General features: G+C 43.7%; 3 protein-coding genes across 4 annotated transcripts; 1 reads left to right on the forward strand and 2 right to left on the reverse strand.

Moving 5' to 3' along the window:
- Nucleotides 1-1,983: 1,983 nt before the first annotated feature.
- On the reverse strand, nucleotides 1,984-14,557 carry unc119a (unc-119 homolog a (C. elegans)). The gene is made up of 5 exons (XM_012825198.3): nucleotides 14,134-14,557; nucleotides 5,231-5,344; nucleotides 4,902-5,001; nucleotides 3,243-3,415; nucleotides 1,984-2,680 (listed from the first exon to the last, which is right to left on the reverse strand). Exons 1-5 carry the CDS (start codon nucleotides 14,423-14,425, stop codon nucleotides 2,568-2,570), a joined length of 792 nt encoding a protein of 263 aa, XP_012680652.2. The 5' UTR covers nucleotides 14,426-14,557; the 3' UTR covers nucleotides 1,984-2,567.
- Nucleotides 14,558-14,945: 388 nt separating this feature from the next.
- Nucleotides 14,946-18,818, reverse strand: crybb1l3 (crystallin, beta B1, like 3). Its single transcript, XM_012825216.3, has 6 exons — nucleotides 18,201-18,818; nucleotides 17,383-17,456; nucleotides 16,995-17,113; nucleotides 16,593-16,725; nucleotides 16,267-16,409; nucleotides 14,946-16,098 (listed from the first exon to the last, which is right to left on the reverse strand). Exons 2-6 carry the CDS (start codon nucleotides 17,446-17,448, stop codon nucleotides 15,930-15,932), a joined length of 630 nt encoding a protein of 209 aa, XP_012680670.1. The 5' UTR covers nucleotides 17,449-17,456; nucleotides 18,201-18,818; the 3' UTR covers nucleotides 14,946-15,929.
- Nucleotides 18,819-19,928: 1,110 nt separating this feature from the next.
- On the forward strand, nucleotides 19,929-22,308 carry cryba1a (crystallin, beta A1a). Of its 2 annotated transcripts, none has more exons than XM_031574156.2 (6): nucleotides 19,929-19,993; nucleotides 20,500-20,566; nucleotides 20,703-20,821; nucleotides 21,211-21,352; nucleotides 21,487-21,629; nucleotides 21,863-22,308. In XM_031574156.2, the coding sequence occupies exons 1-6, from the start codon at nucleotides 19,974-19,976 to the stop codon at nucleotides 22,008-22,010; spliced, it is 639 nt and encodes a 212-aa protein (XP_031430016.1). In that variant the 5' UTR covers nucleotides 19,929-19,973; the 3' UTR covers nucleotides 22,011-22,308. The 2 variants fall into 2 exon arrangements, with proteins under 2 accessions (XP_031430016.1, XP_012680672.1); XM_012825218.2 differs by having other exon boundaries at nucleotides 19,950-20,002.
- Nucleotides 22,309-22,601: the final 293 nt, after the last annotated feature.

Below are 22,601 nucleotides of genomic sequence, written 5' to 3' on the forward strand. Positions count from 1 at the left end.
GGTATACAAGACATGTCTTGTTAGGAAAAGCCACAGACAGATGCCTGTTTTCTTCCTTCTAATGCCGTAGTAATATATTCAGAGACCTTTTTCATCTTTTCCTAAAAAAAGCCTTTTTAAATTTTTGAACAACTTTAATTTGAACAACCCCCTCAGTTTATTTTTTTGAATTGGTGGAAAAGGAAGAGTGTCTAATGGATCTGTTCATCCTGTTGGGATTTATTTTTCAAGAATGACTGTCGGATTATAAATTATCCCTTACATACTATATTTTATTCTATTATTTATCTAGTTGGGTGAAATTCTTACAATTTACGCTCATAATTCAACTCCAATCTGGTATCTGGTTCTCAACCTCAAAAACTAGCCTAAAGGATGCTTTTATGTGAATACTTTCAACAGTATACTGCAAAACCAGTTTTCCCAAGGAGATAAATAGAAGTCTATCTTATGCATAGGTGTGTTGAGGTGTTAATCACTTATCTGTTCTCATGAAACGAGCTGACATTGCCTTGAACCTGTCAGGAAAATGTGTAGACAGGACTGCTGCATTATTCCACTGGGTGGCGGTGAAAAGCCACTCTGCGTTCAACTCTGACGTCACGACTGTTTGACTTGACCCAAGTATGCAGGCCTGTGTAACAACTAGTATTATCAAACTGTGTGAACCCCAAAGCCTTGTGGACATTGCTGGTTATACAATTAGTTTTACTTCAAGGCTGGTGCATTTGGTGTTTTTGTCATTCTACAATTTGTAATTGGCTGAGATATGATATGACACCCTTTAGCTTTTGGGTATAATAATAATTCGTTTTTGTATCTTTAGAAGAATGTTTAGGAAATGCTCAGTACAATAAATTATACAGAAAACCACATAAAGTATATTTATTTCCAGAATGCCATGTAAAGTCCCCAAGTGCATACAGTATATATTATTTTCTATTCAACAAACATCACATAAAATATAGCTATCACACCTTTAAGACTAAACAAAATGTATATCAAAACAAGCATCTGATTTGTCTATATTGTACTTTGAGCATAGAGGCTATGTAAAAATATTTCTGACATGGAACAAGACATATATATGTATATATTGTATAAATACAACACATTCACATGAAAAGAGTCTCTCGGCCTGCAGGTCTATTGTCTTGTGTCTTCACTAATGGGGTTAAAGTTAGGCTAAAGAATGAAGTCTATCGAATATAAGATAACCACTGAAAGAAAAAGTGTAAATTAAACAAGTGTACATAAAATGGGAGCCCCTGTCATATTACACCAAGAGGCTTGCTGGAAATCTACATTTTAAACTGCATTTGAAAAACAAAAAGACTACGACCCAGTTCTCTTTTTAAGGATGGTTTTGTCAGTCTGCTTTTCAATATCAGTCAGAACTGACCATGCCTGTACAAACCAGACTACACCACAAGGTGGCAGTATTCTGCCACAGAGCTTCAGCTGATGAATGACAATATTCACCACAAAGGCATTCCAATGCATTATGCCTGAGGATAATTGTGTGTAAATGTGCATGTCTGTGTGAGCCTGCATATGTGTGAGTGAGTATGTGTTGTGTGTCTGGATGTCTGTGTGTGAGTATGTGAGTGAGTATGTGTTGTGTGTGTGGATGTCTGTATGTGAGTGTGAGTATGTGTTGTGTGTGTGGATGTCTGTGTGTGAGTGTGTGAGTATGTGTTGTGTGTGTGGATGTCTGTGTGTGTTTGGTGTGTGAGTGTGTGTTGAAGGGTATTTCATAAACACCCATTCGACACTGACACTTCTTTCAAATACTGTAGTCCCTCTGCTACAAAACAAAACAAGAACAGGATGCTGGAATGCCTAATCTGTTTCATATTCTATTGGACTACCCAACAGTGCTTCTTTCGCTTTCTTTGGAAGGCATTTTGACCATGCCATTTATAAAGACATTTATTTTTTTCAGAAAATTTAATTTAATTTAATTTAGTCTGAAGCTGATTCTTGTGAGAAGCTGTAGACAACCAGGAAAGGTGTTCACGTGGAAAGATACCATCAAATCCATGAGATCAAGCAAAGAGAGACAGAGGCCAGAAATAGCCAAAAGCGCAGAGGATAAGGTGAGTGACATCTTAAATCTAAATGTATTCCTGCTTTCATCTGTGAATCCCCATCCTGGGGAAATTGTAACATATTTTTGTTTCTGGAAGCAGTGAAATCTTATTTTGATCCACTGTGAATATGACATCTCAAATTACAACTTGGCCAAGTAGATTGCCAGGAATTTCTGCAGGTGCATTAGGTCTGTGTGATCACATTGTGTGTGTAGAGGGCTGAAGTGGCATATGAGGGAGGAGGAGGTTGGAGGGTGTTCTGAGTAAGGCGTGATTGCGCTGATGGAATCATGCCCTCCGCAGATGGCGTTGGTGCTGCGGACTGCGGAGGGGTTATACAGTGGGGTGGTGGGCCGGTGGACGGGGGCTGAGGCCACTGCGTCTTTGTGAATCCTCCAGAATGCTTGCTTGGGACTCCTCCTTCTACTGTGTCTGTCTGTCTGTCTGTCCACTGGACGGCACGAGGCACGAGGCCTAGGTCCCCCCATTGTAGGAGTAATCTGCCTTGTTGTGCATCACCAGCTGGTTATCCACGAAGTAGAAACTGTCAGACTGGGTCTCGTAGGGGAAGAGGATCATCAGCTGCACTGAGGGGTGAAACAAAAGAAAAGGTGTTGGCCTCGTCCACACTAGGCACAATGTAGCTGCTGGATATCATGGATAGAGAAGCATATTATTGGACCCACGGGCTGTACCAGTTGTACTTGCTTGAATCAGCCAAAATGAAGAATTTCATTTCTCTGTGCAAGATAAGTACATTTGTGAAGCCAGTGCATCAGTGGCAGCATGTAATTGGGTTTAGATGCTCTCTGTTTTTTCGGCTGGGTATTTTCTGTGGGTGCTAGATGTGCTGGTCTAACATAATGCCTGGGTGAAATAGCTGAGAGTGTGTCTAGGGGAGTGAGGAGGGTAATTCACTCTACACACTCATCCCAAACACATGAACTACAACGTTACACACACACACTTTCTCTGGATGCAGTGAAATGACTCGGGAATCAGGAGAAACATAATCACAGGGTTCATGCCACTATCTACAGCTACAAAACAAGTCCATTTATGATGGACTCTATCCAAATAAAATGAACTAAAAACTAATAGAATGTCCTCCACGTGTTTAATGACAGAATGCACAATAGGAATACGCACTGATCTCATCGGAGAGGGGTGGGAGCTCGTAGATGTGCTCGCAGGTGTTCTTGCTGCTGGGGATGCAGAAGCCAAACTCAAAGTCGAAGCTCTTCAGGAGCTGCCCACGGAAGTAGTGCCTCTCGATCATCCGGAAGTTGTTGATGGGAATGTCACCAACGGTGAACTCCACACTGCGTGCAGCAATAAACCACAGGGCAGTCAGTACATTAACATGCTCAGTGAGATTGGGGCTCTTCTCTGTATGGAATAGGACATAAATGAGGTGCAAGAGGCTGGTCAGAGGTCAGTTGTGTCAGTTGTGTCAGTGTCATATGATCCATGAAGCACGTCTGGGCGGCTGACGACTGAATCATACATTCAGAGTCTGTCATTGGCTCACCATCCCCACTCTGGCTCACGCTCACTCTCTAAGAATCACGCAAGAACCCCTTCTCATCCATCTGCTCATTTGAAATACAGCAGGCAATTATACTAACAGGATGACCAAGCAGCATCTCAGTAAAATCGCTTGGCAATGTGCTTCATGTGCATTTGTATATATGTGTGTGTGTGTGTGTCTGCGTGTGTGTGTGTGTGTGTGTGTGTGTGTGTGTGTGTGTTTGTGTGTGCTTGTGTGAGTAATAAGCAGGAGGTGGCAGAATAGCAAAAAATCTGCAAAATAAGAGGACAGTCAGAGTCACCTACCCACTCCCCCTTCACACTCAATGATACCCACTCAATGATACACACTCGCCCTACACACTCAATGATACACACTCCCCCTACACACTCAATGATACACACTCAATGATACCCACTCAATGATACACACTCGCCCTACACACTCAATGATACACACTCCCCCTACACACTCAAAGATACACACTCAATGATACACACTCAATGATACACACTCCCCCTACACCCTCAATGATACCCACTCGCCCTACACACTCAATGATACCCACTCGCCCTACACACTCAATGATACACACTCAATGATACACACTAAATGATACACACTCGCCCTACACACTCAATGATACACACTCGCCCTACACACTCAATGATACACACTCAATGATACCCACTCAATGATACACACTCCCCCTACACACTCAATGATACCCACTCAATGATACACACTCCCCCTACACCCTCAATGATACACACAGTCAAATATTAGTCTCAAAACAAATTTGTCACGAGACTAATGATAACCAAGACTGTTTTTACATAACTGCAATCAGGTGCATACCTATAGTGGATTCTTGCAGTTGCAGTTACATAACAGCTTTCACAGTGCTGTATTTCTGCTAAACGTGTTTATGAACCAGTTGTGATCACACCACCTTTCACACCTCCTTTCCTCCCCTTCTTCTTCCTCCCTTTCTTCTTGGCTCCCTCAGGCCTTGCACTCCTCAACTCATCATTCTACCGCTGCCACAGGCCACAGGCAGGTGCCCGCTGCCACCACTCCCCTGAGCTTGGCTCTACTAAAGGGATCTTCTTGGTGACAGAAAGTAAAACACGAAAGTCTCCGGAGGGTTCAGTGAAGTGCTTTAAGACAGCGTTCACTGTTGATGATGCTATACGAACGATCAAAGCTGAAACTGTCTGTGGCGTGTCTGTGGCTGTCTGTGGCTGTCTGTGGCTTGCGTGTTTGCTGTCACTTACGTGGCTCCAACCTGACGTAGCCTCAGGAAGGCAGGCGTGAACTGGTAGCGAACAAAGCGCCCGGCGTTGGGGTCCAGGTCCCTCTTGTCCCTGGCGCTCTCTGTGTCACACAAAAGGAAACGGCACGGAAACCCCGCCGTGCTTTTGAAGTGCTCTTACATACCACCCCCCCACCCGCCTCCATTGAAATGGTAATCAGGGTGTTACTAAATCCGGTGAAGTACACTGGCCATTTTAACCCCAACAAGTAATCTGTCAGGTGGAGATGTGAACAGGGGAGGGGACGAGCTAGTCAAAATGGAGAAGGAGAGAAGAGACCTTGGACTCACCTGGAACAGGAGGTTTTGTTATCTCAAAGAGAACCATGCCGGTCTCCATGTCCCGAATCTTGAACCGCGTGAAGTCAATGTTGTGTACATTATTTTCTGGTCCACATAAATAATCTGAAACAAACAAACAATAACAGCTCTGAGTTACTCCTTCCTCGTAAAATCAGATAGGGTTCACCTCCTCTCTGTGAGGATGACATGCCGACAATTGTTTTGTTTCCACATATGATACTTTAATGTATGCGAGTAATTGTAAGGGTCAGAACAACACAGGGAAATGACTGGAAAATATGAAAGGGTTAGGTTAGAATCACCCTAAACCCCAGCATTCAGGACAGTTCTTAGGCTGGGAAAAGGTCAAATGTTTCGAGCAGAATGGAGTCTTTGATGTTTTGAAGAACACATTTTAGAGCTTGAGAAACCATCTGATACACAACACATTGCAACACATTTTGCAACTCAGTGTTGCAAAATGTCCCACACATTTATGACAACCCCGGCCAGTTACCTCAACAGTTCACACAGGAACAGAAGTAACACAGAAAAGCACACTATGCAAAAGTGAGGATAGCACATTATATAAGCACAATACATTTTCATTTCACTTTACCCTGTCTGTGCTGAGCAACTACTCAACATTTTACAAACTTTATATAAATTGTCTATCAAAGACATAAATAAATACAGCAATTATAGCTAACCATACTCTAACTCTACCCTTCACCTCATATAAACCCCAACCCTAGCCCTAAAACTAACTAGCACCTTATGACTTCAAAACTAAAACTTTACAGTTACAGTGTATCTACGGTTACCAAAGAGTGCTTGTCAAATTAATACTGAACAACACTTCCAAAGGAACTGAATAACACTTCCAATGAATTTCTCAACTTGTATGAATATCAGCCAAGCTCGGTGTCCCTCACTATGTTGGGCAGTGCATAGGAAACCCTGGGCATGCAGTTGCAGTAAAGGGGAGAGGTCAGAGGGCGAAAGGCCCTTTTCACCGGGGTGGACAGCTGGCTTCCTGTCCCTGGTTGTCAGTGGCGCTGTGTGAAGTGATGGCTGCCCACAACGCTCTCCTTCCTGTGGCTGGATTACACCTAAGAGGCTTACATTGTTTCACCGTCACATGGTACAGATTGGAAGATGCTAAGGGGATTTGAGGAAACCCCAGGGTTTCGACATATCCCTCTCTACGCCATTATCATACTCATGTACCGACTGTCCCTGATGAGGATGAGGATGGCGATGATAATGAGGTTGTCCCTGGCCCATAGTGGGCCTTCAGTGCAGTGGAACTAAAGTTGCCCAGCTCTGCTGTGTTAAAAGCTGGATCTGCTTAGATCACAAACACCTGCCCATCTTTATCTTCCTTGAAGTTAATGAACAGATGGGCTAAACTGGCTCTAGCCAATCACTCTGTGTATTTTTAGCCTTCCTGATGCCTATTCCTGCCATGTGGAGAAGGCTAGTCACAGGACACACATCTGCTAAAGTCTGCATGCTTTTTGTGTGCTTTCAAGGCTTCCAAGGCTCTTCTGTGTGATGCATTAATGAAATTGCTCTGTTTTTGTTGAGGGCCAATCCAGCGGTATTTCGTGAAGGAATAGTGGCTCTGTCATTTTCAGAGTTTCAAGCTTTTCTTATTAATATTAAAAACAGAAATAATTTCATTTCATTTCATTTCAGCTGTACTCAGCTGCATTCTCAATGGCCATTTTAGGAGGTTGACTGCAAGCCCCGGATGTACATTCAAGCCCCCTTTACATGTACAGACCTAGTTTCTGTACATCTCCTATTTGGTCGTTGTTGTTTCGTTCATGTGTTGTTTCGTTTTTTGGGAAACTCACTACCTCACTCCCTCACAGCAGATGTCTTTTGGCAGCCAGCTTCCAAAAGCTTTAGAGGACAACAAAATACCCATTAGATAACACTATGCATGTAATGTCTCTCTCTCTCTCTCTCTCTCTCTCTCTCTCTCCCTCTCTCCCTCTCTCCTTCTCTCTCTTTCTGTGTGTGTGTGTGTCTGTGTGGCAAGGGCAAGTCTGGGTAAGTATAGAATGAGGCTGTGAGAAGGCAAGCCATCACATGCTAGCTGGAATGCCAGTGAAGAGATTTATAAATGTAAGTAGCTCTTCCGCTTAAATGACAACAAACATTGTGATAATTGCTCTTGTGCTGAGCTGAAAACACCTTCAAAGCATCCTGTACACCACAGCATACAGGTATCTTATGAGCATTTTACGGTTTACTTCACAGGACTCTTAAAACAGAAGACTTGAAGATTGATTGAGTATCATTAAGCTGAAGTGAGAGTACAAAACCAACTGTATAACCCACTGGCGCTACTAAGTAACAAACACACAGTAACAAATAGAAGAGAAGGCTGAGAGCAGGTCCAGCTTTAACTACTGGTGGTGTCCATAGATACAAATACCCATTTCTACAGCGGTGGTTAATGGTCAGCCATGATTCTCTGAAGCCCAAGGCTGCTTATTGAACTGTCACTACAGGGGCCTTGGATGAGATTGCTCAAACGTCCTCACACTTGAGGTAATACTTCAGCACTAAGTATCCCCTGCTTGGGGCTCTTGGTTCTCGTGGCATTTCCTGTCGCCATGGCAATATGATCATACAGCAGTCAAGGAGTCTCAGTCATCATGTCTCCAGAACAATCTATTAGCTATGACAGGAATGAATTACCTGCACCTGCCAACCTGCTCATACTGGCATCCCAACTCATGTGTGCTAAAACATATATACAATACTTTTTTATGCCACAAAGGCAGTAAAAGATAAAGAATTAAACTGATGTAATAGAAAATAAAATAAAAAAATTCCAACGTGACACTGAACTATAAGTATTGAAATCAAGGAAGTACCAGCAGCAAAGCTCAGCTTCTGAAATAAAGCTTGAATACTGAAATGTTTTTTTTTTTCATTATTGCCCTTTGTGATAAAAAGGAAATGAAGACAAAGATCACATCAATGTGTTCAGGAGGGGATGTCAATACATCTAAAAGAGACATCTGAAGTTACATCATATAATGCTCTTACGCTGACAATCCCTTGATTCTCAGTAATCAACCAAGCATTGGTGAGAAGCCCAGGCTAATGATGACATTCTCGTCGGCCTGATCTGAAGAAACCCTGGGGTGCTGGAGTGGCTGTGGAACGGAGCTACTGAGTGGAGCTGTTTCTGCCTGGATGCCCCCTGAAGACCAGGCTTTACCATCACACAATAAATCCAGATCCTCCTCTAACCCCGAAATGAATCTCGTAATAAAATACGATCAAATAGGGTATTGGCTGAAGCTGCGGCGGCTGATAATAACAATCCCCATTGTGTGGAAGAAGTGGAGGAATAACATTATATGGAACACATTCTAGAGGTGAACAAATGGAATGTGAAATGGTTTCTAGCTGATGTCCCGAAAACCACCAATCCTATCTGTTCAAAGAGTAATGGGGAGTAACCTACTGGTACAGAGATATACCTCACTATATTTTTATATTCCAAATGTTTTCAAAGGTTTTATACTTCAAGTCTGAATAGAGCATGGTTGTCATGAACAACAACATTAAAACATGTCATCTTCTTTCAAATAAGGCAAATATTGTTTTGCCTCTAAGGGTAAGAGATGATTCATCAGTGGTAATGAGCTCAAAGTAGATGTATAAATAACCAGATTCTGGATTGCATTTGATATGGTGGTGACATTTTAAATATCAAAGGGCATTTCCATGGACAATAATTCCAGTGAAACCTGACTGCAACCGCTAAAACCACACAACAGCGCCGAATACACAACCAAGAGAAAACCATTGACTTGCCAACCCACAGTCTCTGAGTGCCATGCATTATTTGACGAACATGCTGATGGTTTTTGTATCTCACCCTGACACCAGCCACTTGCCCTTTTTGTATAGTGGATGAAGTGGGCCTGCATATTACAGTGTGCTAGTTGACAGCTGAAGTTGAAGTGACGGTTGAAGTGTAATCGTTGATCTGGCTCATATTCAGAATCGGAGTGCTGCCACACTTCACTTCCTCTAACACCGTCACCTAGCAACATGCCTTCTGATACCAAGCCAGAATATCTGCCTGCTTTCCCTCACCACCTGCCCTATTGAGGTAAACAAACAAAAAAAGGCTGCAATTACGTAAAACGAGGCTCTATTTTTGACACCTAGAATAATAAGAGGAAGATAATGTTAATAAAAATACGAAAGAGGAAGACAATCCTGATTCAACTGAATCAGCAGAATTGATGCAAAATGCAAAAGGTATTTCAGTTCTCCAGACGTCTGGTTGTGAAGACACAGGAGAACAATTGAACCTTGCCATCCACACAGGGGATCCATCTGGTGACAAAATGAACTGAGGGTGGCCTTAATCAAGAGCAGAAGCCATTTATAGACTATAATCCAGGTGATTATCAGGAGTTAGAGCCTCAGCCATAGGCTTTCTTTATACACAGAGGTAGCTCAGTCACACACACGTTTTAAGGATACCTACAAGTATCCTTGTTAGTACCTACAAGTATCTACAGTAATGGCAATATGTATGTGTTTGTGTGTGTGTGCGGGGAGGGGGATATCTCTAGTTTTCACACTGCAAATACAAATTCTGTGATGGCTAATTGCACCTTTTATTGAATAACTTAAGTCATGACGTTCTTGTGCATGCAAGAGAAGAATGCATTTCCTGTTTGTCAGGAAGAGTTACTGTCTCAGACCTCTGCTTCTTCTTTCACACAGAAACGACTCGATGAGTCAGCTGGTGGTTGGAGGCATCGTGCATCTGCTGCAGACCAAGCACTAATTTCAGCGCTAGCCGTGTGGTGTGTGGCCTCTGCTGCTGTCGTGAGAAAGGTCACACTACATGTCCTCTGTGAGACGAGGGTGTGGTTGAGAAAATGAAAATACAGCAAGGTCTTCATGTTTAAAAAAACCACGACACTTTACAGTCACTAAATAGAGAGATACATCTGTGGCTTCTCAGCATCGAAGACTCCATTAAAGGCAAGCAGCTTGTTTCTCAGCCGAGCTATTGGTGTGATGAAAGTTCCTACCTAGAAGCAACTTCCTTTCCCTTCAGACACACATATTATTTTAGTTCTCTTTAACAAATGATTCCCCTTTGACTTATACAAGGCTTCATCTTTAGGACACTGAGTCTGGCTCACACAGCATAGGCTACTTTTGTGAATCACATGACAAGTGAATTTATTATTGCAAGAGGGGTAGTTTGATTTGTAGTCTGTAGACAATTTGACAACTGGTTCAATCTGAAGTCACGCGGTGGTGGTAGAATAACTGATTGTTTCCTCAAGGGGAAAGTGTCACTAGTATATAGGAAACTATTCATGGGAAGAAATCTACTGTACTGACTAGGGATGAAGGGATGGCGGCATAGCAACTATTTATTCCACTCAGTCATTCAGCCATAGACACAGTCAGGAAACAGAGAAAGGGTGAGAGCGAACGAGTTGGATGTTTTAGGGGCATGGTGAGCAGAGCCAAGGCAAAGCCCCCCCCAGGCCAGACAAGTGGCATTTCTGTGGACTGCAAGAGCGTTATCTCCCTGACAGGCGGCCCGTAGCAAAACAATTCACCACTCCACTGCTTCCTCTGGGTTAAACCATCACCCAGAGAAAGGCAAAGGGTCTTTCAAGTGGGTTTAGAGTCACACCATGTGAATCTGACACAATGTGAGCCAAAAGGAAAGTGTAGCTTACACAGAATGATAATGGCAAATGAGTAAAATGAACCTACCATTGCTCGAATTATCGTTACAATGCAAATGCTGTGGATGGTGTTTGCAATATGAAGGTAGACGTGAGTGATGTCACCCTGATATGTCATCCCCACTGATAAGGATATCGCAGTGCTATTGAAATGACTCATCCTGTTGAACACTCAGCTGTGTTCTCAAGTATGGCGGAACTAAGAGCTCTCTTCCATTTCCTACAGTGTACACTGAGTGGCCAATGCTAAAAGAGCCATTTATACTCCTTGGGATCTATTCCCAACCGGGCCAATGAACCACCTGGCCTTCTCTTTTCAAACTAGTGGCCACTGCAGCCATTATCTCGCAATACTTTGTGTGAAAGAAATGGGTTAAATGTTTTCTTTTTCTCACCAAGTCACACCGGATGCACACAGTGAGCTCTGGCACTGGTGTCAGGGTGTGTCTGAGCCTCGCTCGAGTTCAGTTAAAAAAAGATGATCCCTGCGCTGTGAAATAAAAATGTCTCCCTGAGGACTGATATTGCTTGGGTGTTAATGTGGGGGAATCTTAGTGGGGAGAATGATGAAAGCCAACATTGTGGAGCAGCATGAACATCCTATGCACTAGTTTAAGGGTAAACAATATTCTTTAACCCAATGGTGGTAACATCGGCTAAGGTATACATCTACCATATTTGTAGTTGCTTGATGTAGGTCAGACACCATTACGTGGATGTAACTAGGCGTATTTCCGTTCCATGAAAATAAAAGTACATTTTACAAATGTAGACAGTCTACTGCAGGTGTTAAAGCATACGACACAGACAGGGGAGAGGAGAGAGTCATGAACATGGTCAAACAAATGGATGCTAGCCCTCGGCATACACACAGAGTGCAGCTGCCCTTGAACTGAAAATGTGTGTGTGTGTGTGTGTGTGTGTGTGTGTGTGTGTGTGTGTGTGTGTGTGTGTGTGTGTGTGTGTGTGTGTGTGTGTGTGTGTGTGTGTGTGTGTGTGTGTGCGTCAGGGGAACTCAGGTCAGCTCTCAGCTACAAGAGGCTATGAGGTTATGACCACTGCTGCCTGAAATGAATCAAGCGCTTTGAAACTTCTGAGCTGAGGCAGGATGCGGCTGAAGACAGCTCTCATCTGATTCGATACATATCAGCATTAGTCCTAGAAAATTGAAATACCGGTATCTCTTCTACCGTTCACTGTGTTGGGGGAGTTATATATTCAGTCCGTTCACTGTGTTAGGGATATACATATTCACAAACGGGCCCTTCTCTCCACGTGTCCATAAGCTTAATTACATTTTTAAATTCGCTTTCACAATTTAATTCATTTGACTAGTGAAAGTACCAGTTTTTAATGAGTGAGCAAAATTGCAAGCAATGAGCTACAGCCTATTCAAGGTGTACTGGAATTGTCATAGTGCTTCAATCTATTGACATTTCACACAGACAAATTACATTTGCCTTTATGATGTTGCTTTCCTAATGTTTGGATACGTATTCCACCTTCCGTAGTGGAATTAAAAATAATAGCTATTATTTTTCAAGACCTGCATAGTAGAACATGTAAGCTGCATATATAACCTATTCTAAATATAGTACCATCACCTTACATAGCCATCTCAATTCCTGTCTGTCTGTCTGCTTGCCATGTCTTTGATCTGTATACAATCTACAGGTAGGCTTCAGTGCGGCTTTTCATTCGTCAGGAATGCCAAGTTGTCACAGGAGAGAGAGAGAGAAAGCTTTGTGGCTTCAAAATACTGTCCTCTCTAGGTTCTCTCTGGCTTCATAACAAGCAACAGCTTTATCGTCTCTGTGACACAATGTCTGCTGCCTCTTTCTCACACAGAGACATGCTGCCCTGGCCCCCTCGAAGCACTCCAATATCATTTCTGTCAGTTTCATAACGGGCTTATGGGCATAACCCTTAATGTGACATACTCTCCCCCATAAGGCTCAGGAATAAGAGTAACCTTTGCTGTCGCACATGAAGATGCTGTAAAAAATACATGCTTTTTTTATGTGGCACCTTACTCTGTGTGGCAGAGCAAAACTAAATCAAATTGAGCACAATTGGCAGGAAGTGGAGGGGAGATGGCTGCATTGTTTTCTTTGCGATGACGGCATTCCCTCACTTAACTTCCTTCGTGTTCTGCCCCAGGAATAATAATTTAAGGGACAGGGAAACAATTACACACATAATGAGATGTTATGACTGCTGGATGAATCTATGTCAAATTATATAAGGTCTGTGAGAGATCAACTGTTGCTGAATGAATGCCATTATTCAGGTTAAGCCATTACAAATAGCCTATACGGCCATAGTACTGTTCATTCCTCTTCAGGGAGTCTCTTTATTCATGGCCAATTAAGCAGAATCTCTTTGCTTCACTTGGAAGACCAATGACAAAGTCACTGAGCTTTCCAAAGGTTGACTATATACTGTTTTTTTTGCAGGGCCTTTGATACAGGACAGGTGAATTAGGCTGTTAATGCAATGCTTGGATATTGGGTATTGTCTGGGGTGTTGGACATGCTATATGAGCACAATCAGACCCATCTACAAAGGAAAATTATCAACAGGTTAATGAGTTGGCAGTAAGGCCTTATGGTACATTTAAAAGCTGTGTTAAGTGCCTGGCTTAATGAGGACGCCTCAATAGATTCTTGGTAGTTGCAGAAGATACCTGTTACCCAACCATGTCTGGGAAACTTCACAGACAAGACTCTTGCACCGACATACACACGAACAAACTCAAGTACCATAACTTTAAAAAGGTCATACTAAATATTCAATCTACTGCCAAGACATATAAAACACGTAAGCTAAATATCAATGTGCTACAATCTACGCAAATAGTTAAAAGGTCAGACAACCATCTGCATAACACAACTACTGGTTCTCTAGTCCTTCACTAATCTCCTTCTCCATCACTCCACAACACCAATATGTTGCTCAGTTCCTCGTGGGTTGTGTGGATATTCATGATAGATTTATGACAATAAAATGCACTAATATTAAACAGAAAATCCCCCTCTGGGCACTACGTGTGTCATTGATATGACCAGGTAAAGCACTTTTGGTGTGCAGGTCGTTAAACTATTAGAAAGCGCCTTCAATTATGACATTTTACAGGCAGGCGACACTTACTCGTTGTGATGTTCTGTAATCCCAGTACATCCTCCGGGGTTACGACACTATTTTTGACCAATTCTTCCTCTGTTGTAACCGGGACCCCCGCGTCTGTTGTGTTGCACCCTGTCTTCACTTTCATTGCCGCTTGCGACTCGGCGTCCGGTTCCAACGGACTGTTGAAGATGGTAATGTTGCTGTCGATACCTCCACTCACACTGCAACTACTATGACCGTTTAACGAAACACTGCCGTTTGATGCGTCCTGGCTATTACATACAGCCTCTCTGCTGGTACAAGAATAGCTCATTCTCTGCACCTCCTCCCCCTCTCAGGCTGCTAAGGATACCGAGCAGTCTACCCCCTCCCACGAAGGATCAGCGGTTGCTTCACACAGTATTTAATTTAAATCCTCCGTCCTTTAAACCGTCGGCTACTCGTTGCTCTTCTCTAGTGCGTTTGGCGGTGTCAAGCTAAGCTCTGCACTGGCAGTGTTGTTGTGATGGAAGGAAGGAAGCAGGCGTTGGTGCTCCACCGAAGGATGGACCAAAACTAACATTTAAGCATAGTACATCACGCATACGCTACTTCTGTCAGGCTATTGGCGACTATTTAGGTTGATTAACATGATAGGTTAATTTAATTTGACCATTAATAGGATAACTGCGAAGGTCCTATTCGGGCAGAACGTATCTGTTGGTTTGAACTATGTGAACCTACTGATGTTGAAGATCTACCTTGAAGAGAAAAACTTTTTGCGAGGCTATGTCTACATAAATGGAAAGATTAAAGTTGTTGATAGAACAAATATGCTACAAGGGTATGGGATGTTTTCAATTCTGAGGTTTGAAATCTTTATTATCGTTTAGGAAAATTGCTTTCCAGATGCCAGCATCCCTGAGAAAGATACAGTGTAACATGACTGCAGGATCAGCCAGTCACAGGGGAGTGTAAAGTCTGTCCACGGTAAAACACACACCACCATCCGGCGACCATCCCACTGAAGGTGGCATTCACAGATATCCCCAGTTGTAGACATATGAGATCATTATGAGTGTATGTGGCGAACCTCATATATGTTCCACACGAACCTGGTGGAACGCATCTGATGGTGCAAACTTCAAGAAGTAATTTCTCATTCAGGGTTTTATAAAGTGGCAAATGTGACCTTGGGGTAAATCTGCGCCACTGAAGACAGAGCGGGAGAACAGTGCCCCCTTTTGGGTTATTTTGCTCACTACAGTGATCCCTTCAGGGCAGCGAGGCCTGCTTTGAGAAGATTTACATTGGCTCGAAAATGGGCCAAAACCCCTATGACATAAATGCTTTGGAAAGCGTTTCATTTAATTGAGATAATCAAATAAATTAGAATATAGCTAAAAAACATAAAAGAGAAAAAAGTGTATAAAAGTTGAAGGAAGGGGCTGCTGAAATATGAACAAAGTTGTAAACAAAACTAAAGAAGATCTACTATCTTCGGTTATAAGAGTTGTAATATTGTGGTAAATATCAAATCTGTTTCCCATAATATAATTCTAGGGCTGCAACAAAGAACATTTACCATCACTATTACCAGTATGTTTTAAGTCTCCTGGTGTTAATCAGTTACTACTACCTTTATGGCAGCATTATGACTGATTCCCAAAATCCCTTTAATATAGTACTGGTGAAAGCGATAGAGGGGCACTTTTTAAAAGACTTTGAGTGACACAGCTCCAGATGAGTGGGCCTCTTGAGAAGACTGGAGGTCTTCCTGGGTCGTCTCCTAAAGGGCCTTGTCCCTCCGTCCCAGCTGCATGCGGCCATGACCCCTCCTATGCAGTCATCTCAAAACAGCCGCGACGGTGTGTCTGCATGTCCCTCACTCTGCGTATCGACTGAATCTGGGGGTGGTGAGCGCCCCAGTCGTTCCAGTGCTTGAAGGGTCCACACTCAAACACGTACTGGTAACCGCGATAACCAGGGTACTGGTATCCGACCCACCTGCACAGAGATCAACCAGAACAATTGATTGGGTTAAGAGGGATCTTTAGTCATGCTATAATGATACTGATAATGAACATGAAAATGACCACTGATCTGGTATGCTGCTTCCTCAGTAGCATCGGCATCTTTGGTTTTGAACTATACATTGAAAATAGGAGGACTTACGTTCCACCGAGGACCTGGATGCTAGCGACTCTATCCTGGAAGCCGTAAGACCACAGACTGGGGATGTCCTCATCACAGACCTCCATTTTACGACCCTCAAAGTTCATGCATTCAAACAGGCAGATCTTATGATCTTGCACGTCCTGCAATAAGAGGAGCATCAACAGCAATGTTATGAACTGAAACGTGGACCTTTGGACACTGTTTGGATATTGTAGCTCCAAAAATCAGTTTCCTTGGGATTATTCATTTGCAATTTTGATGGGCAGGGTATTTGCACGGCAAAGGAAGTTTTGATCATCTTGATAGATGGATGCTGCACCCACCATGCGGACGGGTCTGACGGACATGAGGCGATCACACCTGTAGCTGTTGGACCAGGTGTCCCAGCGGGGATACTCTCCCTTCTCCAGCATGAACATTTCACCACTCAGGTTCTGCTGCTCATAGCCCACCCAACTGCAAGAGACAAGGCACCATCAAAATACAGCTCCTTTTCCCAAAATGGATTCATATTCAGAAAAATATATCTAACACAGCATGCTCACTAAAGCAGAAAGGCACATTTTTATACATTTAACTCTACAGCTCTAATTCCCATGAGTGCAGGTGATGTAATGAATTGCGCCAGAGAATTTCCGGCACTGGTCAGAGATACAATATGTGGTACATATAAAATAGCAGTGTATTTATTTCTGTTCTCTGGAATGAAACTGTCGAAGACTTACGGGCCACACTCCACTCTGATGGAGCCGATTTTGTCAAAGCCTTTCTCACACAGGTTACGGCACTCAGCACTGAGCTCCATCCTGCGCCCTTGGAAATTCTCAAATTCGTAGAGGTAAATCTGATAATAAAGATAACAAACGGCACAACTTGCATTCTTATAGACTTTCCTTCTTCACCTGAAAACAATCAGTTTAAGGCTCTTCTATCTAAAATGTACTGGAGATCCAAATATGAATGAAAAATATTATAACAATATTATAACATATACGAAACATGTATGTTCGCACAATGTGTGTGTGTGTGTGTGTGTGTGTGTGTATTTGTTTGATGTTTGTGGAAATATGCCTGTGTGTGTTTGTGGGGACTGTTTTGAGACAGTTGGCCTACTTTGTGGCTGCGGAACCCGGTGGCCGAGTGGCTCCCAATGCTACCTTGGACCGCAGAGTGAGACATGGCTGAAGCTGTGGCCAAACAGAGAGAATTCAATGGTCAAAGAAAGCAAACTTACAGAGAGAGAGAGAGAGAGTAAAACGAGTAAAAAGAGTAAATAGTAAAAATCCTCATATTTACTTGTATTTCCTCTACTGTGATTAAAAACTGCATCTAAAATCGAATGATTGACCTATTTATTTGCAGCATTGTTAGTGTGGCCTAAAACTGACTGCATAATTGCCATTAGACTTCAAACAGTGAATGAAGTTTTATGGTCATATCTGTAAAAAATGACAATCACTAAACACAATACCAGTGACTTCCACCTATCTTGCACTTCAGTGGAACATTCAAAATTGAAGCAACAATATGACAACACATAATTGCGGACGGACACCTGAAACAATGCAGGGGTATAACTGTTATTGCCTGCTAGTTCCTCTTCCATCATTGCGTATACAGTTCAGAACACCAGCCAAGAAAATGTATGTTATAACTTTGTCAGTCCTATTTGCAAGTTGCTGTGCACCACACAAAACAACACCACAGAATCTCTGGCCACCGGTCTCTGTTGCGAATTACCAATAACCAATTCATTATCTCATCAACCCTAACCCACCCCCCCACTTTCCTGAGCAATGAGAAGTTAATATCCAGTCAAAGTATAGCAAGGGGGGTGTCCCTTTTTGGCAGTCCCTGGGTCCCTGGCCCTCCTGCGGTCAGATTCACCCCTCCCTCCCTCGCGTGAAAAAATCCCAGAGCACGAGTCTCACCGAACAGGTTGCAGTCAGGTACAGAGAACTGGAATGTAAGAGGACGAGTGGAGGCAGAGGAGGGGATGGAGAGGCCCAAGAGAAGTGTGCACCTGGGCCAGCGTGGGGGTTATATATACATATATATCCAGAGCCTTTTTCAGAGCGAACATGGCTGCCCCACTGCGTCATTGGATGGATGTTCTGGAGGGTGGGGGGGGCGTGGAGAGCAGCGCTCATCTGCCCAACCCTGCTGACTCGGCGTGTTGCTTTGTTCCCGGCCTCCACTGCGCGCGTATCTCTATCAGCAGTAAAGCACTCTCCCTCTCTGTTTGTTTTCCCTCTCTCTCTTTCTCTCTCTCTCTCTCTCTCTTTCTCGCTCTCTCTCTCTCTCTCATTGTTTCTCCCTCTTTCCATCATTTTCTATGTCCAACCATTTTGTCCCTGCCTCTGTCCCATTCCACCTCTCTGTCTCTCTCTGTCCCCCTCTCTATCCCTCTCTCTTCCCTGTGTGTGGCTTGAGCAGGCGTTTTGCTGACCTCAGGAGGTTAGCCACCATCCCCTCTTTTGTGCAGGAAGCATCACTGTTATTGTTTTGTACACTGCCGTCCATTGTGTCCACAGCCTGGCCAGCGAACCACTGGGGTTTGTTCCCCCTGCTTGGCTTCAATCAGAGCCTGAGAGTAGCAGCAGTGATGGGCTAGCATCCAATGCACCAGAACATGACAATTTGGCCCTCATCTTACATTGTGCTCCCCTGCTTAACTGTGCTCCTGAACTGATTATTTAGCTATTTTCTGTTCTGGTGTCCAGGTTAGGAATAATCAAGTATGGTCAGGGAAATGTTCACTTGCAGTGGAATGGGCGAAAGTGCATGTGTGTCACTGTATGTGATATTCCTGAACTTGCGTTGGTTGGTTGGTTGAGTGCACCTGAAGGCTTATTATCACCGTGAGCATGGATTATATTGAGTAGTCATAATTCATAGTACATACTGTCCATGAGAGGCAGTCTTGAATAGGTGTCCTCTAAGCCCACCCCTCACAAGCGGCTCATTCAGCTTGACTCACAATGACCTTGTCTCAGGGCATGAATAGGATGCTTTGCATAGCGTGAAAGGAGTGGGCCGAGCATGGATGGTGAACGGGCGTGCATGTACGTGTGTATGTGTGAGCGCATGCATGTGTGTGGGCGGGCACACGTGTAAGAATGGGAGGGGAGGGGGGGGGGGGGGGGGGGTGGGGGGGTCAGTTGAGGTGGATGGCGAGAGGTTTTGGTGAGAGCGGACTTGCATGTGCTTAGACTGATTGGTCGCTTCAGGGCTTGTTGTTAGCCATGATTTGAATAAGGCTCCATTAATGGTTTGGACTAACATCAGGGCAGGTCAAGTGCTTTGCAGGGTACAGATTGGATTCTTTTTTATTACAACACTGATTATTTTGAACTTCTATAAACTACCCGTGCCCTATGTCTGACCAGACACACCACCTTCCTTTTTTTCTGGTCATTACATGACCTTTTTTCCCTCCCTCTCAAGCATGTATTGTGGCAGTCATCATGGGATCCAGACTTATGCCACTCTGGCAGTGGGCACCGTGCCCTCCACTCTTGGTGCCACACCGCTGCCCGCTTTGTGCGGGGAGACTAAAGCCAGTGGCTCAGCCTGGAACAATGCCGCTGCTCGCAATGTGCTGACTCCTGCCCGGCCTGTGGCGCTGGAGTCCATTCAGCCAGGCCATGTATAAATAGACCCATGCGCTGGGGGTCAAGAGACCGTTGTGTGGAGCCCCCCGAATGCACACAGCTATTTTTGGGTAGGTCAGGTAAGCCCGCCACCTCAGTTGTTTTAGGCATTGCTGACATTTTCCATTTCGCATTTTGCTGACGCACAAAAATCATTTGGGGACAGAAGCGTGCCAACAATACACTGGAGGGTCCTTTATCGCTTTCTCCTCACCAAAACACAACTCCACCAAAGATCTTATTCCATTCTCATGTAACTAGCTCTGTTTTGGTTTTGCATTGATGTCCACAGAGTGTGCTTCTGCATTTCTGTGTTCTACATTTTTCTTACGACAATTCAGATAATTCATAACAAAGTATATTTAAATGTAGCTTCAAAATAAGGGCTTGCACTTCAGGGGCTGTTTTCATTCAGTACATCATTTTGAGTTTTTAGCTGTGTTCTCTTGCAACAGTAGCAAACGGTTTTGTGTGGATCACTATGTTGTAGTTTGTGTCTTTAGGAGCGGCACACACATGCACATATCCGTGGCCTATGCTTTATGTTTGTGTGTATATTTATGTGTCTGATGCACAGGTCAATCAGCATTGAGAAATTGGACAGAATGGCTTTGACTAATCCCATGCCAATGGGACCATGGAAGGTGAGTCAGAAAGGAACCGAGTACACCCAGATAGGCACAAATTACTTCACCTTCACCAAGAGACTTTCCTTGCTCCTCTGCACAACATCAGATATGATTGCTCCATATGTGCCTATGTGTTTGCGTCACCATTCAGATCACAGTCTATGATCAGGAGAACTTCCAGGGGAAACGCATGGAGTTCACCTCATCCTGCCAGAACATTATGGAGTGTGGCTATGATAACATCCGGTCATTGAAGGTGGAGTGTGGAGCGTGAGTCGGAAGGTTTCTCTATAACACTTTTGCACAACCAAACCCTTCACAGCTAGATTCAGTGTGATTGTATAAAACTAGAGTTACATACACAGTTGTATTCCCTAATTCACTGTCTACAGTAGATATACATTTCATCATTGGACGATAAACTACACAGTATAAGATATGCAGAGATATTTTAAATACATTTTGCTATAGATTTGATTTGATTCCTCACAGAACCCATAAAGTCCTGCGTGTGCATTTCTAGCTTTCAAACAAAGACCAAACACACCTCACACAGAGCGTTACATTTCAGTTCAATTTAAAAATAGTACATTTAGTAAATGTACAAGTTTGCTTTTGTGTACACATCCTGGTATATCTGTATCTGTCTGTATCTGCAGCTGGGTGGGCTATGAGCATTCCAGTTTCTGTGGGCAACAGTTTGTCTTGGAAAGAGGTGACTATCCTCGCTGGGAATCCTGGAGTGGAAGTAATGCCTACCACATTGAGAGGATGATGTCCTTCCGCCCAGTCTGCTCTGCTGTGAGTCCGTCTTCTTTTGAAGCTTTTGGGGCTGAAGAATGTACCAAGATGCTCCAGTTTTCCCGTGGTCTTTTAAAGAAACAACAGCAGAACTACCTGTCAAAACATCTCTTGTCTTTCTGTCCCCTGAGCAGAACCACAAGGAGTCCAAGATCTGTGTCTTTGAGGGGGAGAACTTCATTGGGAACAAGTGGGAGATGAACGATGACTACCCCTCTCTTCAGGCTATGGGCTGGCCCAATAATGAGATTGGATCCATGCAGGTCCAGAGTGGAGCGTGAGTATACTTCTTCTAGGGTAGGGAGAAATGTTGGCAAAAACACTGAAAGTGGGTGGTATGGAGAGTTTATTTTAAGCGGTTATTATGGCACATGTGTTTGAGAAAGATAGGAAAAAATTGCATTGAAATTCTGGAATACCTACTATGCATTCTTTCCACTGACCATGCAGTGATGATTGCAAACGTTGCTCATTCTGTCCTATTAAATCCCTAATTTTCCCCTCCCTCAGCTGGGTTTGCTACCAGTACCCTGGATACCGTGGTTACCAGTACATCATGGAGTGTGATCGCCATGGCGGCGAGTACAAACACTACAGAGAGTGGGGCTCCCACGCTCAGACTTTCCAGATCCAGTCTCTGCGCCGGATCCAGCAGTGAGAGGGACAGCCGTCTTCCTCCTCCCTCATCCTCCTCTTCCTCCTCTCCTTCTGTGCCTCTTCTGCCTCTACGCCCTAGCATTCCAATCCAAGCTTGTTAGACCTCAAAGATCACAGGCTGACAACCTGGTGCTATCCAACTTGAGTTTACAGCACTTTTATTTCCACCATGCAAGAGAAAAGTGGCCCAGCAGACACGATCTGTGTTTGGCCAGCGATGCGACTCAGGCTTTGCTCCTTATCACCGTCACTGCAATATGTGCAAAAGTGATCAATAAAGAGTATGAGCATGTAAACCACTCCACTGTGTATTTGTATTTGTGTGTGTATGTGTGTGTGTGTGTGTGTGTCTGTGTTTGTGCATTTGTCCGTGAGTGTGTGCGAGATGTGCATCTATCATCTTGATGCTCTCAGTTTCTGAGAAGTGATAATACTGATCAAAACCACAACTTTAGTTGTTATGTGCACGGTACATTTCAGTTCCTGTGAAGTTCCTGGCAGATGCTGCTGTGCCATAAGTCACCAAATTGCAATATGCTGCAGGCAGGCTCTTCTGTTACTCATTTACACACTGCCTCCTGCAGGACAGAAC

The sequence above is a fragment of the Clupea harengus genome, chromosome 9 (assembly GCF_900700415.2).
Source record: "Clupea harengus chromosome 9, Ch_v2.0.2, whole genome shotgun sequence".
In the NCBI taxonomy this organism is placed as follows: domain Eukaryota; kingdom Metazoa; phylum Chordata; class Actinopteri; order Clupeiformes; family Clupeidae; genus Clupea; species Clupea harengus.